Below are 23,012 nucleotides of genomic sequence, written 5' to 3' on the forward strand. Positions count from 1 at the left end.
GGATTTGGTATCTAGTCAGCGTCTACAATCGGCGCACGTCACGTTTCGGGTCCATAGAGTGATTCAGGATGGGTTTTGTCATTTTGAGTCTTTGACTGGATTGTCAATAAAATTCTTGATTATTGCATTCCCAAATCGCAGTTACTAAGTTAATGAGGATGCATAAAAGAGACCGTAAACACAACCTCCAAAGCATGCGGCCAAATCTAGGAAACATTTGGTAAAACTTTCGGATAGGAAAAATACAATAGCACGTCCGAATTTTTTTTGACATAATGGCTAATCGACACGCACAATGGGGCGGGACCTACTTTTTTTTGGAATTTTTTTTGTTCACGCGAGACCTATGCATGTGAGAGGATATCAACCATTATGTCAAAAATTTTCAAACAAAGTAGTTTAATTCGAAAAAATATCTTCTTCTTCTTTTTGTTTTTTTCCATGCAATGAATTATTGACTTTGCAAAAATATACAGTTAAATTTAATATTTTATTTTAAAAAAGTCAAATTTCAAATAAATAAAATGAAACCAAAAAAGGTGAGGTGTATTTGGTTTGCATCTCTGTTTTCAGTTTTTAGTCTTGAATTCATTTTCTATTTTCTGTTTTGAGGGATTATTTTAAGGCTGCAGAAGAAATGTTTGGTTTGTCATTATGTAAGACTGTTTCTCAAAACAAAAATTAGAAAAAACGTTCGATTAAAAAACTCTAGAAATAGTTTTGTAACATTTTGAAGGAGCATGAGAAGAGAAGATAGAAAGAGGGAGAGGGAGAGGGAGAGGGAGAGGGGTTTTGTATTTGGGTAATTTTTGTGTGATTTTATTAATTATTTTAATTTGAAAAATTTTTAAGCTAATTTTCCTTATTTTGTGTTTTTTAAGTTTTTTCAAAACATCAAAAAGTTGTTTTTGAGTTTTGTATTATAAAAATTTCCTTGTTTTCAAAATCGCATTTTTGAAAATAACATACCAAATACGTTTTGCGCGTTCGAAAATGACCTCAAAATAACAAACCAAATACTTTTTCTGTCACTTTCAGAAATTATCGCTTCTACTTACCATATTCATTCCTTCTCCTCTCTCTGTATGTATGTGTATATAGTACAGAAAGTCACAAGCCTGCATCAACTAATCTGAAGTATCATTAAAAATTTGAAACCATCAACTCAAGAGTAATTTCTCTATTTTTCTGAACTCTATTATTACCATGACAGAACCATATTACAATTTCTCAGAAAGACGGTTCAACTTTATTCCTCTCCATTCAGCCTATTCTTCTTCATCAAACACTTCTTATTCACATCATGCTCATAACTTAAGCCAAGTCATAAGCCATACAGTTTCCCAGCAAATTCCCACTTCACCTCCTCCACAAGAAGCTCTTCCTCTTCTTAATAACTTCTGCACTGGCTCCGATGAAACTGAAAGTGCCACTACAGACTTAAATATAGGGCTACCTAGCCCTAATTCTGATTTGGTCACCCAAATTTCATCATCTGGGGTAGATATTTTCTCAGGATTGCCCTTGAACAGCATAAACAAGGGTTAATATTGGATTCCAACACCCACTCAAATTCTTATGGGACCAACACAGTTTTCATGTCATCTTTGTTCCAAGACTTTTAACAGATTCAATAACTTGCAAGTAAATGTAAATAAAATTTTAGCACGATTATGGTCTGAGACCCTAATTTTAATTTTGTCACCAGGCTTTTTAGTTATCTGTTAAGGAAATGGAACAAAAAAGCGCCTGTTGACCTCGAAAACTGGTCCTTCCACGTGGCCAACTGAAAGCTACTCCACGTATTCCTCCCTGCGCACAATTAGCGAACGGTCAGACGTATACGGTCGGGACCAGCGGGGGTGGTGGCGACCGTATACACTCTGACGGTCAAGTCAAGTTTAGGTGCTCAGAACAGTACACAGAGGTTATGCAAAATAATGATAAGGGGGAGGAGAAATATATAAGCTTGCTATGAAGTGCTATGTAGTAAGAGTTTTATTACCTTTGTCTCTTGCCAAATCTTGGGTATTTATAAGTGGGATGAGCCGTTGGATGTGGGACACGTGTATACATCTGACGGTATGAGGCATCCGCTCATAGGCGTCAATCAGCCGCGTCTGTTGAGTGGGCGGAAAGCTTGTTTCTCCTGAGTTGAATTGACATAAAGTTGATAAGTCACATCAACTAGCCTCATGGAAATGTCAAATCAATTTAAACCTCAGGTGCAGGGAGGATCTTGGCACAAATCTCCTTCTAAAATTGACGGCGGATCTTCTAACAGGGGTCCACTTGGCCTTGGCCTCGGGGGCGAGGTGCTTCGGTTAGGTCAGTAGTAGGGATCGCATGTACTTCGCAGGATGCTACTAGGCTGCGGACATTGCTGATATCACTTCGAAAACACTTCGGACGGGTCTTTATTAGGTCGGAATAAATGGTGGTGCGTGTTCCGATGCGGTTCAGATAGGGGCGTAACAGTGGTCCCCCAAGTCCAGGTATGAATATTTATGTCATGAGTGGACTTGCTTTCCTGACCGGATGTACATGTCTCGGTACTGGGGACCGCGACTCGTGGGAGCTTGGGGATTGATCTTTTGCAGCAATCGAGGTCATGATCTTAGGCAGATGTGCCAAAGTTTCGTTACTGTGTACGAGAAACAATAACCGATGTAAGGTCGAAGCGTTGCAAGACGGGACGATTAGTAGAAAAAAAGGTTAACATGACGATCGAGGCGATGTCCCAGAGAGGGCTCGTGCTAGGTGCGTGTAGACTATGCGAAGGTGAGTGAGGAACTCATCTGCCACCGGTGCGTTGACCCATAGGACCGACGCGTTAGAAAATGGCTAAAACTTTGTAAAGCATGGGAGGGAACGCAACGTCCGAGGCGATGACCCACAAGGGACTTCGCGTCAGGTGCATCCAAGCTTTGTAAAGTTAAGTGAGGAGCTCATCTGCCACCGGTGCGCTGACCCACAGGGCTGACGCGTTGGGAGCTGGCTAAAACTTTGTAAAGCATGGGAGGGAACGCAGCGTTCGAGGCGATGACCGACAGGGGACTTTGCGTCAGGTACATCCAAGCTTTGTAAAGTTGAGTGAGGAGCTCATCTACCACCGGTGTGCTGACCCACAGGGTCGACGCGTTGGGAAATGGCTAAAACTTTATAAAGCATGAGAGGGAATGCAGCGTCTGAGGCGATGACCCACAGGGGACTTCGCGTCAGGTGTGTCCAAGCTTTGTAAAGTTGAGTGAGGAGCTCGATCCGAGGCAATTCAAACGTTAAATGACTTGACAACTGTTGTTTCCAAGGTGACAGTTGGGTGCCATGCCCATTCTCCTAAAAGGCTGCTGCGACTACTTGTTATTATTGATGGTTGGTTGTAATCAAGGTGACACGTTTTAAGCAAGCGTGAAGGTCACAATGACATCTTGGGCATAGATCAAATCTGGCATTTTATTTCAACAGCCTAGATTAAAGATGCAACGAACAACATAGATTGATCGCATTTGAATTTAACGGTGGAGATCGGATTTATCTTTCTATAAAAGGAGGACTCTGAGGTTTTCTCAAATTTTCTACCCTTGTGAAACAAACAATATATGTTGCTCTCAAGTCATTAGCGATTTTCGGCATTTTCTAAGCAATCCGGCGAGAAAATTGAACTTTCGGCGACCTTACACCATCCCTGGCTAGGAAAACCTTCAAACTCGTAAGTTTTAGTACCTTTTAGGACTTTTAAATTCTAAAAAAAATGGCCTCGGAGGGAGTTCTGGTTCGAGGAAGGGGTTAGAACTAGTGAGGATGGACGAGCCCATTGTGGCGACCTCCTCAGAAATAGCCGAGGTAATAATAGGGGGAAAATATATGTAAGCGACTGAATAGCCCAGCAGATACTTCTGTGCATTGGGGGGCGTCGGACTACCCATCCAAATGAAGAGAGGCCGACCTGAGGAGACTTAGGACAGAGTATAGGATCCCTGATAGCATAGATTTGATCCTCCCCGGGTCGAAAGAGAGAGCTTGCTACCCTAGGTCGGGTTGTGTGACCATTAGTGAGACGATCCTTAGGGCCAGACTTAGGCTGCCAGTTCACCCATTCTTTAGGATGGTGCTTAGATCCTATGGGCTAGCCCCAGCACAACTTAATCCGAACTCCTGGAGCCAAATGGTGGGCTCTTGGATCTTGTGGAAAGAGACATCATTAGAGGTGGAGATGCCCCTTTCCGTCTTCGAGACCCTTTACATACCTAAGGTAACTGCCGGGGTGGTATTACCTTACTTTATGGGGTTCTCACACTCCATTCGTGCTTGATTTGCCGAGCTCCATCAAAGAATGGAAGAACTCGTGGTGCTGGGCCGCAAGGCTATGGGACACGATGGAGGGGGATCCCCTGGCGCCTCTTACGGTCCTAACGAAGTATTCAGCACTTAGTGAGTATAGTAGCTATTTTTCGTTATATTTCTCTTCGGTTCGAATTGTGCCTAATATTTACACTTCTTTTGTAGGTGCCCTTCCTCGATGCGAGCTGTCATCCGAGGACTTCGAAACCATCTGCATCATTTATCAGCTGCCTCAAAAGAAGAGGTCTTACCCTAGGCTGATCCGAAAGAACATCCACTTCATTACTCACAACCTGATGACATCCCAAGGTAAATGGACCGAAGTCTGTACCCTTTATTCTGAACTCCCAACACTTGTACTAATTTATCATTCGCTTTCTTCAGACAATTTTAATAAGAAGATGCCCGTGCGCCTCGACTTTAAGACCATCCTAAAGATGATGGTAGAGGTACGAGCGTTGAAGGCCTCCTCCTCCTACTACAAAAAGCAAATGGAGGATTTGGTGGAAGCCAGTAAGAGGCTTCAGCCTCCGACAGAGGAGGAGGTACAGGAGGACCCGGAGGCTGACCTTCAGAGGAAGGGCAAGAACAGCGCCACCCCCTGCTCTGAGGCAAACCATAATTCCAACCGGAGTGGCCATTCCGGAAAAGAGGCCCACCCCACCTGAGGCTACCACTGGCCCGGCCTCAACACCCCTTCTGCCGTGCTAATTGCTCAAGTGTTGGGCAGCAAAAGAGGAAGAGGCCCCGTCCCTCTAAGGAGGTCGACTTTTTGGGCACAAACCTGGAGGAGCCCGTAAGGAAAGTGTTGGAGGCTCTTCCTCCAGAAACAGCTGCGGTGGCGGTGGTCCACAGCAAATACTGGACTGAGGAGTGGAGGGACCACACTGCCTCCTACACAACTGAGGACTTGGTGGCTGCAAATAGCGCCTGCGTGGCTCGGGCCCTTAGTACAAGCATCCAACTTAAGAGCTTGGTGAAGGATCTGAATTCCAAGATGGAGGACCTCGCCAAGCACCTCGAGTGGGGATACCGTGCGAAAGGCCCAGGCCAAGGCCACACAAGCGAAGGACGGGGAGAAGGAGGTTGAGGCCTAGCTAACTGCTGCCAAAGCAGAAGTGGAGCGGCTGAAGAAGGAGTTGTACGAGGTGGAGTGCCAAGTGGCTGCTGTGACTCGACGGCTTGTTAACGCCAATGAGCACCACAAGCTCGCCACCGAGGCTCCGGTGGCGTCAAACAAAGAGAAGGCGAAGCTGAGGCAGAAGGCATAAACTCAGTCAGAGGAGATTGCCTCTTTGAAGGAGGAGTTGAAGTCTACAGGGGAGGTGGCAGTTCACAACTTCATCGACCAATTTGAAGACCATCACTTGTATGACGACTTCGTCAATTTTTAGGCTTCTTGGAGTGCCCAAAGCTTATTAGGTCGACTGAAAGAGGTACACCCCACTTTGGACATCTCCTCATTGGAGGCAGAGTTCGAGGGGCCAACTGGAGGTCGGCCTGATAGGCTTGCTGAGGAAGCTCCGGAGGCGGCCGGTGTAGAAGTCCCTCCAGCAGAATAGGGCCATCTTTTGTAATGGCTTCGGCCTTCTTGTACTTAAATTTATTCAATGAAATGAAATTTTTGCTAAGTATTTGTGCTTCTGCTTTTTTACCTTTTCGATCTGTTCATACTTGTATGAATGACAAGCGTCAGACTAATCATATCCTAACAATAACCAAATAATAATTACGGATCGAACCACTCAAGTTAATATAAGTTGAATCACTTAAGCGAATATGAAGCGACTCTTAATGTTAACGTATTAACAATTTGAGATCGGACCACTTAAGCAAACATGAAGAGCCCCTTAACGTTAATCAGTTAATAATTGAAGATCAAATCACTTAAGTGAACCTATTGAAGGACTGAGGAAACTATTTACTAACCGATGTGGCTCAGAACCGAAGTTTCATTACTTGAGATAAATTACACCACCCTTTACTAAGGCAATTCCAGCACTTAGTTAGGAAATTTACAACTGAGATCAAATCAGAACAATCGATTCATTATACCATACTGAGATCGGATCGGAACAAAGGCTTATCATTGATAGTATTTCCTCAAGTGTTCGATGTTCCACTGATGAGGCAGCGCCTTTTCTGTTATGTCTTCAATTTCGAAAGTACTAGGTCAGGATTCCCTGCGGATGTGGTAAGGGCCTTCTCAGCTCGGGCCAAACACTCCTGACCTGATTAGTTTGGAAGATTGGAAGACTCTTTTGAGGACGAGGTCGCCCAGGCGAAGAGTTCTGTTTCTGACTTTGGAGTTGTAATAGCGGGTCATCTTTCGATGATACTTCGCCAAGTTCACTTGGGAGGCATCTCTCCTTTCCTCAAGGAGGTGTAGTTCTCTTATTCGAGCCTCATCATTGCTGATCTCATTGAAGTGTATCCGTCAATGTGGTGGGACCCCGACTTCGACCAGACTCATGGTCTCGGCTCCATTGGTCATGGAAAATGGTGTTTCACCTGTTGCAGTCCGACAAGAAGTTCTGATAGCCCAGAGGACGTGGGGGAGTTCTTTAACCTAGGCCTCCTTTGAGGTATTAAGCTTTCTTTTCAGGTGTGCTTGATAGTCTTGTTCACTGCTTCAACTTGCCCATTTGCTTGGGGGTGATAAGGTGTCGAGAAGTCCTTCTTTATGCCCAGTTCGTCGTATAAGTCTGGCATCTTCCTATTGTCGAACTGCCTTCCATTATCAGACACTAAGGAGTGGAGAATGCCGAATCTACAAATGATGTTCTTCTAGACGAACTTGGTGGTATTCGCCTCAGTAATCCTGGCAAGGGGTTCTGCCTCGACCCACTTAGTGAAGTAATCAATGGCGACAATGGCGAAAGTTGCACTTCCTCTTCCTTTTGGGAGTGGACCAATGAAGTCAATGCCCCACTTGGCGAACGGCCAAGGGCCGGTTACTACGGAGAGGCTCTGAGCAGGCTGTCTTTGTATGTTCGAGAAGCGCTGGCATTTATCACATTTCTGGACAAACTGGCAAGCATCCATTTTCAGGGTCGGCCAGAAATAGCTTTGATGGAGAACCTTGTGTGCTAGAACCGCTCCTTCGAAGTGATTTCCACATATTCCCTCATGGATTTCCCTGAGTATTTATGTGGACTCTTCACCTCCTACGCATCAAAGAAGCGGCGAGGCGAAACCTCTCTTGTAAAGGGTATCTTCTTGCAGGACGAAGTGTGCAACCCTTCTTCTTAACTTCCTCGCCTCGCCTCTAGAAGCAGGCAGTGTTTGATCCTTCAGGTAGGCGATGATAGGCTGCATCCATACATTTCAAAATAAGGAACTATGTCCAGAACCAACTTCAAGTACGCAATCATGTTACCATCTTTGGTTGCAAAGTTTCCATTGACCTGATTTACTATAAGTTGAGAATCACTGCTGGCCAGGAGCCTTCTGACGCGCATCTCCTTAGTAAGTCTAAGACCTGTCAGAAGCGCCTCCTATTCAGCAGCGTTGTTTGAGGCTTTGAAGCCGAACCTCACTGCACAATTTAGCTTGTAGCCTTCCTGGCTTTCCAATACGATCCTTGCCCCTGCGCCAGTCTCTCCCGAGGACCCATCTACGAATAGTTTCCATATGGAGGGCTCGGCTGGTTCCATTATCGCCTCCATTTCTGGGGCTTTGGCAAACTCAACCATAAAATCAGCAAGGGCCTGGCCCTTGATGGCGTGTCGAGGTCGAAACGTTAGATCGAACTCACTGAGCTCGATTACCCATTTTAGCAGGCGTCCTGATGCATTTGTTTTCTGTATCACCTACTTTAGTGGGAAGTTGGTGAGAACTTGTATTGAGTGGGCCTGGAAGTATGGCCTCAGTTTTCTTGAGGCTGTGATAAGGGCGAGTACCAATTTCTCCATGTCTAGGTAGCGTGTTTCAACTGGGAGAAGTGTTTTGCTGATCTAGTACACTGGCAATTGGCCCTCACTTTCTTCTCTGACTAGGACGGCGCTGACCGTCACGTTCGAAATCGCTAAGTATAGCAGTAGAGACTCATTTGGTTGAGGTTTCAACAAGAGGGACGTCTTCCCAAGGTACCTTTTCAGAGCCTCGAAGGCTCCTTCACACTCCGAAGTCCATTGGAATTTCTTTCCTTGTTTTAGCACATTAAAGAAAGGCAAGCTTTTATCTGTGGCCCTGGAGATGAAGCGACTGAGTGCGGCTATCCGACCGTTGAGACTTTGGACCTTCTTCAGTTTCTGAGGTGACCTCATCTCTAGCAAGGCCATTACTTTCACTGGATTCGCCTCAATTCCTCTCTGATTGACAATATACCCCAAGAACTGACCCGACGCCACTCCAAAGGTGCACTTGAGGGGATTCAATTTTATATTATACTTTCTAAGTATCTGAAAAGTTTGGTCGAGGTGACTTACGTGTTTAGCTGCTTGGAGGCTTTTGACCAGCATGTCGTCAACGTAGACCTCCATGGTTTTGCCAATAAGTTCGGCAAACATCATGTTGATCAACCTCTAATATGTAGCTCCAGCATTCTTCAATCCGAAGGGCATGACTTTGTAGCAATACAGACCCTGTCCGTAATGAACAATATAGCTTCCTCATCAGGTCAGAACATGGGTATCTGGTTATACCCTGAGTATGCATCCATGAAGCTCAGTAGTTCATGTCCAGCAGTAGAATCTACAAGTTGATCTATTCTTGGAAATGGGAAGCTGTCTTTGGGGCACACCTTATTTAAGTTCGTGAAGTCTATGCATACCCTCCACTTCCCGCTGGGCTTTTTCACCCGGACCAGGTTGGATATCCACCTTGGGTAGATGACCTCTCTTATGAAACCATTGCGACTAAGTTTGTTTACTTCATCTTTCAGTGCCTCGTACCTTTTCGGATTGAGGGTTCGCCTTTTCTGTCTATGAGGGGCATAGAAGGGGTTGATGTTAAGGTGATGATAGCTGATCCTAGGATCTATTACCACCATATCTTCATGTTTCCATGCGAAGACATCCAAGTTCCCTGTCAGGAAGCTTATCATCTCTGCTTTTGCTTCAGGAGACAATGACTTGCCTATATGCAGGACCTAACTGGGGTCTTCTGGGTTGGCGGGAAAAGTCTCCAATTCTTCCATTGGGGTCGCATTTGGTTCAAAGTCAATTATTCGGGAATCTAACTCATCAAGAGGTCTTCAAGGACCTCTTCCATGTCGACGTCTCCCTCTTGTTCAGAGGTATGCCCTTGTTCAAGGGCATCGAGCATTTCCACGTCCGTACTGACTTCAGCGGGTACCTCAGTTAGGATTACATTAACAGCTTGGGGCGCGGACTTTCGCAGCGAGTTTAAGTAGCATGCCCTAGAGCCCATCTGATCGCTTCGGACTGTAGCAATCCCATGATCGGTTGGAAATTTCATGCACAAGTAGTGGATGGATGTGACAGCCCAAAGATCTTTCAAAGCGCGTTTGCCCAATACTCCATGATAAGCCGATCTGTGATCTACCACCAAAAATTCCATGAAGTGCTGGGCCACTGGGGTGCCGAACCATCTTGACAGGCAGAGTGATCCGCCCTCGTAGGATGATGTTGTCCCCGGTTAATCCGAATAGTGGGTCGGTCATGGGGATCAACCCATGTTCAATCTGCATTTTGTCAAAAGTGGAGCCGAACAATATGTTCACGGAACTGCCATTGTCAACAAGCATGCATTTTAATCCGTTTCTAGCCACTATAGCTTTGACAACCAATGCATCACAATGGGGGTGGTGAACCCCATTTGAGTCTTCCTGGGAGAAGGTGATTGGGGCCATCCTATCTGCTGCCTGTGGCTCGTTGACAATGTAAGTGAGCATTGGTGGGTCCTTTGCTTTCCTTGTGTAATTTTTCTGGGCATTCCTAGTGTTGCCACTGACGTGGGGTCCCCCAATGATAGTGTCGATTTCCCTAATGACCTGGCTCCCAGAAAATTGGGCTTGGTTTCCCTGTCTTGGTTGACCTCATTCCCTTGATTCTCTTCTCCGAGGCGATTGTTCCCTGTGCCCTCTATCCCTCCTCCTCAAGAAGGCGGATCTGCGAGGACATTCGTTCTTGCTGGAAGGGTGTGGGTTGCTTCAATCAGGGCGTCGGTTGGCGTCTTGGCACTCACTAGTGTCATGTCCATAGAGTTGATGGAACGTACAAAACCTTGCCCTTTCCAAGGGACTGTTTGACCTCTTCTTCTTCTTCTTCTTCTTCTTATTATCAGCTCTTCCAGATGGTCCCGCTTCGGTAGGGGTATTCTCATATGCCCACACCGATACTGCATTCAATGTGGCGGAAGCTAGGGCCTGTCCGGATGTGGGAGCTATTGTATGACCTGCTTGGGTCCATTGCTGAGTAACAAGATGTGCTGCGGGTCCTCAACCTACCTGTCTCTGAGGCGGAGTGAGTCCTTGCGCGGCACGGTTGCAATGATCAATCATTTCTTCACTAACAATTTTCACTCTCATCATTTCCACTAGCTCGTCATATGTGGAGGGATTCTAGCTGCGTACGTCCCTCCAGAACAAAGTGTTCATGTTGAGCCCACCTTTTAGGGCTGAAAGAGCTTCTCTATCAGTGACCTGTTCATAGTAGGTGATTTCGTCTGTAAACCTGGCGATATAGCTTTTCAGCGTCTCCCCAGGGGCCTGCCTCATATCTTGCAGGCATTGCACTGGTGCCTCTCCTTCCCTACGTGACAGGTACTGGTTCAAAAATAATTTCTTCAAATCTGGCCAACTTTTGATACTTAGGGGAGGAAGCCTGCTGTACCATACTTCGACGGGCCCACCTAGCGTCAAATGGAAGGCCATGCATTTCAAAGCAGGCGAGGCTCCCCTTAGGCGCATCTGTGTCATGTACTTGGTGAGGTGCTTCTCCGGGTCCTCCTTTCTTTCGTACTTCGGGATCTTACGGGGCATGAAATTTGCTTGCATTGGGAAGCTTCGGATCTCCCTTGAGAAAGGGAGGTTATCATCATCACCGTCAATCTCATAAGATTGATAGGGCTCATTTGACCCTTTATCATTTTGAACGTTCTGGGAAGGTGGAGGTGCTTCTCCTAGACTTCCCCAATCGACTAGGTTCCTCCTATCTCTCTTATTTCTAGGAGGAGGGGGAGCATGTTCTTGTTCATGATCTGGACGAACTGATCCTCTTACTGGACGGACCCTATTGCTAGGACCCTCCCCTATTCGGTCGAAGACGCTTACTGACCTTTGGTCCTCACGTTCTTGAGGAAAATTGTCCCCCAAGTGTGGTTCTGATGGCTGGCTCCCTTGCGTATAAGATGTGGCTTCGGCGTTCACCTCCCTTTCAAGGGGACGTTCTGTGTGCCGGCTCATGTGGCCTCGGGAGTGTGATATAGGGGCTTCCCGCACCGGATAAGATCCTTGGGGCATTTGATAGCCCTGATGACCCTGGGCTTGCATGAGGAGTTCATGCATTGCCATATTCTGAGCTGCGATGTGTCTTATACCCGTAGTTATCTGAGCCATTCTTTCAGTGAGTATGGCTGTTCTTCCACCTCGGCGACGCCGGTGATGTGGTCTCTGATGAGTAACATTGTTATGAAGTATCTCTTCTTCGGAGGCCTCTCTGATGGAGTTGTCATCTTCAAGGCTATAGCTCATCCTATCTCCTTTTTCAAGGGTGGTGAGAACTTGGATTGTAACTCGACTTTGTTCTTTTTCAAGAACGTCCCCTTTTCAGGGTTAGTCGCTAGTTTTCCGGTAACTTTTCTGATGGAGAATGCAGAACTTCGAACAGGAAGTTTTTCCACAGACGGCGCCAATCTGTTGACCTCGAAAATTGGTCCTTCCACGTGACCAACTGAGAGCTACTCCACGTATTCCTCCCTGCGCACAATCAGCGAACGGTCAGACGCACACGGCCAGGACCAGCGGGGGTGGTAGCGACCGTATACACTCTGACGGTCAAATCAGGCTTAGGTGGTCGGAACAGTACCCAGGGATTGTGCAAAATAATGATAAGGGGGAGTAGAAATATATAAGCTTGCTATGGAGTGCTATATAGTAAGAGTTTCATTACCTTTGCCTCTTGCCAAACCTTGGGTATTTATAGGTGGAATGAGCCGTTGGATGTGGGACACGTGTATAAATCTGACGGTATGAGGCGTCCGCTCATAGGCGTCAATCAGCCACGTCTGTAGAGTGGGCGGACATCTTGTTTCTCCTGAGTTGAATTGACATAAAGTTGATAAGTCACATCAACTAGCCTCATGGAGATGTCAAATCAATTTAAACCTCAGGTGCAGGGAGGATCTTGACACAAACTCTTTTTGAAATTGTCGGCGGATCTTCTAACAGGGGTCCACTTGGCCTTGGTCTCGGGGGCGAGGTGCTTCAGTCAGGTCAGTAGTAGGGATCGCCTGTACTTCGCAGCGTGCTACTAGGCTGCGGACATTGATGATATCACTTCGGAAACACTTTGAACGGGTCTTTATCAGGTCGGAATATATGGTGGTACGAGTTCTGATACAGTTTAGATAGGGGCGTAACAGCGCCATTATATAAGTTTGAAAATTACTTTATTACACGCTTTCCTACTTTCATTTTACTTATTTATTTTTGATTTTGATAACTAAATTGTATGTATTTGTCTACCGACATAATTTTCCACTGGGACGTTACATCATGAGAACTTGTTCAATTCTTTTTTACTTGTTTTTGAAGTCAAGACATGTGAACTTTGTTCCTTCCACAAAACATGTTTGGAACAAATCACTTCCTAAGTTACTTTCTTAGCAATTAAAACCTGAACCCAACTACTTTCAATTTTCTCTGAAATTGGAGTTCGTGAAACCTTTATAACCTCTCGATTCCATGTTTTTAAGTGCACCATTTGTAGATTTTGCATTAGTTTAGCTTTGGTCCAGACAAAGTGGCAGTAATGTTTTGTAGCTGACTACAAATTTATAAGAGATTTAGGCTTAATTAGGTATTTTTGTTCCTCTTGGATTTGTTTATCATTGTGACTAGCATTCTGGGACTTCATTGTTTTTTTTTTCTTTTTTGGAAATCCAACCATAAACTCGTACTGAGAAAGATCACTGCGAATGAATATGACTTCTAGCGCTGCAAATTGGAAAATTTGAAGGCATTGATTATGTCCTAGTGTTCGTGTGATACCCGCAAGCGTACGGGATCGTTGACAAGTAATAATAAGTGAGTTAAGAGTTATCGTACCACAGAGAATAAATTTAATTCAAGTTTACTAGTTTCGTATGAAATTCTAGTTGTGAAAACAAAATAAATATTTTGATTTGATTTAAACTAAACTAATCTAAGAAAGCAATAAAAATTGGGGTTTTATCAAATTATGGAGGATTGTATTGGATTTTGACTTGTCTATTGCTATTTATTTCAATTCTTGATTCGTAATCTAATTTCTTTCACGAGTTCTTGACAATCGATAATACTAATATGTAAAATGTTCTTTTCCAAGATACACCAACCTATGATTAACACGACCCGGTCCTATTCCTAGTCCGAATTCATATGAAAATCATGCATTTAGTTTAAGTTATCAGTATGATTGCATGTATGATAGATATTATTCCTAATTCTAACTATACATGTTAATTTTGCTGTGTTCTAGACTCGTTATGAGTATTCCTACATTACAACAAGCAACTAACTATTCAATTGATAACCAAACAATTCAATAGTGCAATGTGAATCCAAAATTAATCAAGTAACAGACGAATTAAACTAAATATTTGTCTTGAATTAAAATAAATAAATAATAGGGTTCATCTCATCCAATACAATGAAAAAGCAGCCTAGCATATTAATATATAAATTACAAGAAGAATAATAGAAAAATATCACTCGGATCATAAAAGAATACAAAAGATGTTGATCTTCACATCCAAAGTTGAATTCTTCAAAACTTAATGTAATTGAACTTCAATTCCTTGCTGTGACTTGATATTCTCTCTCAAATTATAGCAATTGGCCTCTTGTTCTTGATAGATTTGATGAAACTATTGTGTATGAAGAGGCAAGAGAGAGACCCTTTCATTGTTGCCCATATCTTATATTTATATGATGAAATTATATCAAAATTCACGTCCAAATTGTCTTCCAAAAGAGTTTGAATCAAATAAGGAAAGTTACTTTCGCGCGCACATAATTTTGTCTCTGCACAGCCTTCAGTATTTTGATCATAACTTTCTCTTTCGGTGTTCGATTCAGGTGATTCGAAGTGCATTGGAAAACTAATTAAAAGATCTACAATTCTTCTAGAAATACAATTTTTCTTCAAACATTCTCCATTCGAAAAATGGGTCTAAAGTTGACCAAAAATCTTGAAAATATCCTATATGATTGAAAGTCGATTTATGGTAATATTCTAATCATAACCCTTTCCTTTTTTACTCCAATTTGCATTCAATTGACTCCTATCAATCTTCAAAGTATCTTTTGTCATCCAAATCAACCATTAAATATTTACACTTTGGTCCCCATACTTTGGATTTGCTTCATTTAGCCATTTTCTGTTCTTTTTTCCAATTCTTTTTTGAAACATGAACTTTTCCTAATAAAAGCAATAAATAACAAATTAGGTACTAATCCGTTTGAAGAATAACAAAATATCATCATTTAAGATCTCAAATAAGTGTAGAAACTACACTTATCACCTAGTTCCTATCTTTCTCTTGTTCTGAGCATGGCCCTTTTTTTCCTTTCCTTATTTTCTTATTAGTCCAGTCCCACTTGTTTCTTATTTTGTGATTTTTGGGCTTGTTTTTCTTTTCTTACTGAGGTGTTGGAAGTATGTAGATTTAAGGTTTCATGTTAAAATGTTAATCTTGTTAAGAGGAATAATTCAAGCTCTTATAAGTTGATTTTCTTTAATTAAGGTCGAATTTGTTAAATGTATCCTTAACAGAGGGAAGGGGAGATTGTTCAAAAGTTCTGAAGTTTGAACTAGCTTGCTGCTAGGTGGAACTGACAATATGCCGTATATTAAATCAGATGTTTTTTCATCCTTTCTGAACTGCAAAAATTTAAATAATATCCACTGTATACATTAGATGATTGCTAATTTTCCCATAGGTGATGCCCTTTTTTTATTTAGAAAAAGTACAAACGTGGACAGCTATGAGGCAGTTGTGTTTTTACTACATTAATTATTCTACAAGTGCTTTTATTTCTCAACCCCTCCCTCGGCCGTCCCTTTTCCCTCCTTGTCATGAATATGAGCGTGTTTTTTCATGGAGCCATGCTGAGTGCCAAAATAATTGACATGATGGTTGACATAATGTCACATGATACTTTATTATTGTACTGTATAAAATACAATCATCTTTTCCATCAAATTACCTCCCGCCACCTACGATTCTTGCATTGTTTTCAACATTATTCTTCTAGCGAAGTGGTTTAACCCTTTTTCATGTTTGTGTGTGCAATACTTGGCAATAAACTGCATGTCTCAGCACAGACAATTATCTTTTTGTCTGAATGTAAGATGAACAGGCCTGCATTACGATAAATTCAAATTTGAAAAGAAGTCGTGTAAATAAAGTTGAAGGCACAATTTAAGTAAATAAATTGTGTTCTGTTGATGATAAATGAATGACTTGCACGTGAGGGTCTTATCGAAGATGTAATTTTAGATGGATTGGTTAAAAATTACATGATTTAAATCTCTTTTCCTTAACCTTGTAAAATGTTTTCAGACGCATATGTGGGCACATGGATCCCAATACAGAAAAGGAACTGAATCTTGGAGAGGAACCCACCGAAGTGCAATGCTAAGGATGCCATGCTATTGCTGTGCACAGGGATGTGGGTACGATGCTGATCATCCTAGAGCATGACCTCTCAAAGATTTTAAAACCCTCCAAACACCAAACCCTTCATCTGCAGAAAATGTGGGAAGACATTTGCTGTGAAGGGTGACTGGAGAACACATGAGAAGAATTGTGGTAAGATTTGGTACTGCATATGTGGCTCTGATTTCAAGCACAGAAGGTCTCTTAAAGATCACATTAAAGCGTTTGGACTCAGCCATGGAGCAACCAGAATTCAAACTGATTTTGAAGAAGAGGATGAATCAAGTTCTGAGATTGAGGTCAAATAATATGAGCTTATAATTTTAGTGCATAATTAACTGTAATTAGTTCAAACAATCATTTATCACGGTATGGAAACTAACTTAGGGAAACTAACATATTGAGCTAGATAAGATCTAGAAGTCTCATATTGAGCTGGAATCGATGACGTGATTGTCAAAAATAATGATGGTTATCGTCTATTTCCCTAAAGTTGTATTTATTTCATATTAGTCTCTAATCATTATGTGTGATGAACATCATTATTGACTGACACTTATTAATTTTTGTCAATGGAATTGGTTGAGTTTATCCTAATTGAAATCAAATCAAAATCAAGTTACTTGATTGAAATTAAATTGAAGTGGTGTTATCCAATTTACCCCATGTCTGATTCTCATTAAAATGAAAATATTTGACCGATAATTAGACAGAATTATAGATATGCAGTCAACCAAGTTGCACGAAGGAGGGTCCTCTCATTCAAACTTAATTTCCAAGATTATTTGAGTAAAACAAGACCTCAAGTTCTCGATCGACTTGTACTAGGATGTCGTCCAACGCACGGTGGAGCAAATAAAATACTCATATGTTTATTTTTCATTATTAGCTCCTATTTGGTAGCATAATACTAAATTTTTAGTTAATTTTAATAAAAGTTGATAAAATATATAGTTAAAATGTTATGAATCTCATAAAATATGTAATTAAAATTAAGCATTGACTTTAACTTAAAATTAAAAATTTATATTTTAATTCTTATCAAGTAGGAGCTTAATGTGCAACTACTCATTAATTGATACGCTTTCATTTTGAGAAATAACTTATTAGCATCTCAATGGATCTCATAGCCAATTTAGTTTCACATCATCATCATCATCATTATTTAGTTTCACTGAAATTTGTACATAGTAAATTTGTAAGAATGCGATAGACCAATCATATATGTGATAAATGACTTAGTAAATTAAATAATGTTATTTGTAATTACTGATGATGATCATCATGTAAATGGCGTTAATAAATGATATGTCAATTCATTTGTGCATATAAAAGTTGTTCTTGCTTTTATTTATGAGTTGTGAGTTAATTTATATTAGCCAACAAATGAAATATCTATGAACCTCAACTTTAAAACTCTTAATCTTAACAATGTATATAAAACAAAAAAAATATCACCGACAACTTAAATAAATGAACTTTGAACTTACATGAAGCATTTCACATCTTGAAAGTTTTATGTCTCTTTCATTAATACATAATGAATATTATTTACACATTATATTGTAACACCTACTCCCAGTCAAAAATTTAATTACAATTCAGGAGGTGCTCCACTTCTATCACATTTTTGTAGCGTTGATGACTTCAATAATCTATTGATAAATTAATAAATTATTTTTTTATTGATAAATTAGTAACCTGTTAAAGTAATAATTTTATTGATTCAACATTACATTTTATAGAGATCTTACTTTACCATTATTCTTTTTTAAAAGTGCACTTTATTCAAAACCCTAATTTTGGATGAAAGATTTTTGTTGAGTTATTTATTGGTCTTGAAATCAGTTCGATGAGAAATATTTATCCCTTTCTTGTTCATATAAAATTCAGATATTTAGATTGATTTTTATAGAAGTTAATGAACATATAATTGAAAAATTGTGGATTCTATTAAATATACGATTGAAATTAATCATTAATTTTGCATATATTGTAATTTATGTTTTAGCTCAACCAAACATGAGCTTAATTGGAAGAAAGTTTGAGTCTTTGACTGGATTGTCAATTAAATTCTTGATTATTGCATTTCCAAATCGCAGTTACTAAGTTAATGAGGATGCATAAAAGAAACCATAAACACAACCTCCAAAGCATGCTGCAAAATCTAGGAAACATTTGGTAAGACTTTCGGATAGGAAAAATACAATAGCACGTCCGAATTTTATTTTTGACATAATGGTTAATCGACACTCACAATGGGATGGGACCAACTTCTTTTTTGGATTTTTTTTGTTCACTTGGGACATACGCGTATGTGAGAGGATGTCAACTATTATATCAAAAATTTCAGACAAAGTAGTTTAATTCGGAAAAATATCTTCTTCTTCTTCTTCTTCTTCTTCTTTTTTCGTTTTGTGCAATGAATTAGTTTGACTTTCAATAAATATACAGTTAACTTAGTTATTTGATTTTAAAAAAGTCAAGTTTTAGATAAATAAAATGAAACCAAAAAAGGTAAGGGTGTGTTTGGTTTGCATTTACGTTTTCGATTTTTAGTTTTGAATTCATTTTCTGTTTTGAGGGATTATTTTAAAGTTGCAGAAGAAGTGTTTGGTTTGTCATTCTGTAAGATTGTTTCTCAAAACAAAAATCAGCTAACACATTTGGTTTAAAAACTTTAGAAATAGTTTTATGACATTTTGGAGTAGCATGAGAGAGAGAGAGAGAGAGAGAGAGAGAGAGAGAGAGGTTATGTATTTGGGTCATTTTGTGTGATTTTATTAATTATTTTAATTTGAAAAATTTTTAAACTCATTTTCCTTGTTTTGTGTTTTTTGATTTTTTTCAAAATATCAAAAAGTTATTTTGAGTTTTGTGTTATTAAATTTTCCTTATTCTCAGAACCGCATTTTTGAAAATAATATACCAAACACGTTTTGAGTGTTTGGAAATAACCTTAAAATAACAAACCAAATGCACTCTAAATTTTTTGATTTTCATTACTTAAATTAAAGACTTTTTCTGTCACTTTCATAAATGGGAAATGCTACATGTACATAATTGTCTACATAATGGTGTCTATAATTACACGTGGCACTGGATCCAACCTTTAATTCAAATCTCATACTTGCACATCAACAATCGAATGATTGTCACATCACATTATGGGCATCATTATGTGCAATAATTATGTACAAGTAGAATTTTCCTTCATAAATTATCACTTCTACTTACCATCTTCATTCCTTTCCCTCTCCTCTCCTCTCCTCGCCCCACCCAACCCATCACGCCCACAATCCTCTTTCTGTATGTATGTGTATACGGTACAGAAAGTCACAAGACTGCGTCAACTAATCTAGAGTACCATTAACAATTTCAAACCATCAACTCGAGTAATTTCTCTTTTTTCTCTGAACTCTATTAACCATGACAGAACAATACTTCAATTTCTCAGAAAGATGGTTCAACTTCATTCCTCTCCATTCACCGTATTCTTCTTCATCAAACACTTCTTATTCACATCATGCTCATAACTTAAGCCAAGCCATAAGCCATACAGTTTCCCAGCAAATTCCCACTTCACCTCCTCCACAAGAAGCTCTTCCTCTTCTTAATAACCTCTGCACTGGCTCCGATGAAACTGAAAGTGTCACTACAGACTTAAATATAGGGCTACCTAGCCCTAATTCTGATTTGGTCACCCAGATTTCGTCATCTGGGGTAGATATATTCTCAGGGTTGCCCTTGAACAGCATAAACAAGGGTCAATATTGGATTCCAACACTCACTCAAATTCTTATGGGACCAACACAGTTTTCATGTCGTCTTTGTTCCAAGACTTTTAACAGATTCAATAACCTGCAGGTAAATGTAAATAAAATTTTATCACTATTATTGTCTGAGACCCTAATTTTAATTTTGTCACCAGGCTTTTTATTTATCTGTTTAAGGAAATGGAGCAAAAAAGCGCCATCAGATAAAATTTTCATGAATCACTGGGAGAGCTCTCATGAATAATTTCAAAACTACTTCTGTGGTGAGAAATGAGGCTATGAATAAGTTTCAAAATTACTTTATTACACGCTTTCCTACTTTCATTTTACTTACTTATTTATTTATTTATTTTGATTTTGATAACTAAATTGTATGTATTTGTCTACCGACATAATTTTCCACTGGGACGTTACATCATGAGAACTTGTTAAATTCTTTTTTACTTGTTTTTGAAGTCAGGACATGAGAACTTTGTTCCCTCCACAAAACATGTTTGGACCAAATCACTTCCTAAGTTATTTTCTTAGCAATTAAAACCTGAACCCAACTACTTTCAATTTTCTCTGAAATTGGAGTTCGTGAAACCTTTATAACCTCTCGATTCCATATTATTAAGTGCACCATTTGTAGATTTTGCATTAGCTTTGGGCCAGACAAAGTGGCAGTAATGTCTTTTAGCTGACTACAAATTTATAAGAGATTCAGGCTTAATTAGGTATTTTTGTTCCTCTTGGATTTGTTTATCATTGTGACTAGCATTCTGGGACTTCATTGTTTTTTCCTTTTTTGGAAATCCAAACATAAACTCGTACTGAGAAAGATCACTGTGAATGAATGGTGAATGAAAATCTGGATACAATTAACCAAGTTATGACTTCTAGCGCTGCAAAGTGGAAAATTTGAAGGCATTGATTATGTCCTAGTTCCTATCTTTCTCTTGTTCTGAGCATGGCCATTTTTGTCCTTTCCTTATTTTCTTATTAGTCCACTCCCACTTGTTTCTTATTTTGTGATTTTTGGAGCTTGTTTTTCTTTTCTTACTGAGGTGTTTGAAGTATTTAGATTTAATGTTTCATGTTAAAAGGTTAATCTTGTTAAGAGGAATAGTTCAAGCTCTTATATATTGATTTTCTTTAGTTAAGGCCGAATTGTTAAATGTATCCTTAATAGAGGGGAAAAGGGAGATTGTTCAAAAGTTCTGAAGTTTGTACCTGCATGTTGCTAGGTGGAACTGACAATATGCCGTATATTAAACTGGAAAAAGCCATTCAAACGGGTTTTTTTGACAGATTTTTGGACAGGGAGCCACATAGGGTGGCTCCATGTGGCTCCCCGTTCAAAAATCTGTCAAAAAAGCCTGTCAACATAGCAGAGTTCTATTGAAACAGATGTTTTTTCATCCCTTCTGAATTGCAAAAATTAAAATAATATCCACTGTATACATTAGATGATTGCTAATTTTCCCATAGGTGATGCACAATTTCAAGACTATTTTATTTCGAAAAAGTACAAACGTGAACAGCTATGAGGCAGTTGTGTTTTTACTGCATTAATTATTCTACAAGTGCTTTTATTTCTCAACCCCTCCATCGGCGGTCCCTTTTCCCTCCTTGTCATGAATATGAGCGTGTTTTTTCATGGAACTATGCTATAGTTCCAAAATAATTGACATGATGGTTTATATAATGTCACGTGATACTCTATCATTAGACTCTTTAAATACAATCATCTTTTCCATCAAATTTCCTCCTGCCACCTAGGATTCTTGCATTGCTTTCGACATTATTCTTCTGGCGAAGTGGTTTAACCCTTTTTCATGTTTGTGTGTGCAATAGTAGACAGTAAACTGCATGTCTCAGCACAGACAATTATCTTTTTGTCTGAATGTAAGATGAACAGGCCTGCATTTCGATAAATTCAAATTTGAAAAGAAGTCATGTAAACAAAGTTGAAGGCACAATTGAAGTAAAAAAAATTTGTGTTCTGGTGATGATAAATGAATGACTTGCACGTGAGGGGCTTATCGAAGACGTAATTATAGATGGATTGGTTAAACATACATGATTTGAATCTTTTTTCCTTAACCTTGTAAAATGTTTTCAGATGCATACGTGGGCACATGGATCCCAATACAGAAAAGGTACTGAATCATTAAGAAGAGCCCAACCAAACGCAATGCTAAGACTACCATGCTATTGCTGTGCACAGGGATGCGAGTACAATATTGATCATCGTAGAGCAAGACCTCTCAAAGATTTCAGAACCCTCCAAACACATTACAAGAGAAAGCATGGAACCAAACCCTTCGTCTGCAGAAAATGTAGGAAAACATTTGCTGTGAAGGGTGATTGGAGAACACATGAGAAGAATTGTGGTAAGATTTGGTACTGCATATGTGGCTCTGATTTCAAGCACAAAAGGTCTCTGAGAGACCACATTAAAGCGTTTGGACTCGGCCATGGTGCAACCGGAATTCAAACTGATTTTGGAGATGAGGGTAAATCAAGTTCTGAGATTGAGATAAACTAGTGTGAGCTTATAGTTTTAGAGTGTGTTTGACTGGCAGCACGAAATTTACATAGAAAAATAAATTCTAAAGAATTAAATTGCCTAGAAATTATTGTAAGGAAATTGTCAATTAAACGTATTTGATTGATTTTATTTTCAATTTAGAAATGTTATAATTGTCTATTTTTTATTAACAGGTAGATGGGAGAAAGAAGGGGTAAATGACAGAGAAATAGGAAGTAAATTATTTGAAAAATAAAAACTTACTCCCTCTAAAAAAAATTATTTTCCTTGAAAACAAGGAAAATACGGTCAAATAACCAAAAAGTAGGAAAAAATTTTCCATGAAAAAAAATTAATCAAATAATACAAAAGTAAGAATTTTGATAAAAACTGACTTTTTCAATAGAAAATATTGGTAATCAAACGTACTCTTAGTGCATAATTAAATGTAGATAGTTCAAACAATTATTAATCTCAGTATGGAAACGAATTGAGCTAGACAAGATCTAGAAGTCTCATTTTGAGCGGGAATTACTTGACTCATTGTATAACTTCTT

General features: G+C 39.9%; 1 protein-coding gene and 1 pseudogene across 1 annotated transcript; both read left to right on the forward strand.

Moving 5' to 3' along the window:
• The first annotated feature begins 1,206 nt into the window (after positions 1-1,206).
• LOC111378575 lies at positions 1,207-16,486 on the forward strand (annotated as a pseudogene).
• A 2,946-nt stretch (positions 16,487-19,432) lies between these two features.
• On the forward strand, positions 19,433-22,545 carry LOC111386568 (zinc finger protein WIP2-like). Its single transcript, XM_023011035.1, has 2 exons — positions 19,433-20,034; positions 22,048-22,545. The coding sequence occupies exons 1-2, from the start codon at positions 19,597-19,599 to the stop codon at positions 22,471-22,473; spliced, it is 864 nt and encodes a 287-aa protein (XP_022866803.1). The 5' UTR covers positions 19,433-19,596; the 3' UTR covers positions 22,474-22,545.
• The last annotated feature ends 467 nt before the right edge of the window (positions 22,546-23,012 follow it).

This window comes from Olea europaea, chromosome 3 (genome assembly GCF_002742605.1).
Source record: "Olea europaea var. sylvestris chromosome 3, O_europaea_v1, whole genome shotgun sequence".
NCBI classification, from domain to species: Eukaryota; Viridiplantae; Streptophyta; class Magnoliopsida; order Lamiales; family Oleaceae; genus Olea; species Olea europaea.

Bases quoted from the DNA above. Each gene is read 5' to 3' on its own strand.
- LOC111386568 (XM_023011035.1), top strand. From the start codon at position 19,597: ATGACAGAACAATACTTCAATTTCTCAGAAAGATGGTTCAACTTCATT. The intron at 20,035-22,047 runs GTAAATGTAAAT...AAATGTTTTCAG, and splicing joins ACAGATTCAATAACCTGCAG to ATGCATACGTGGGCACATGG.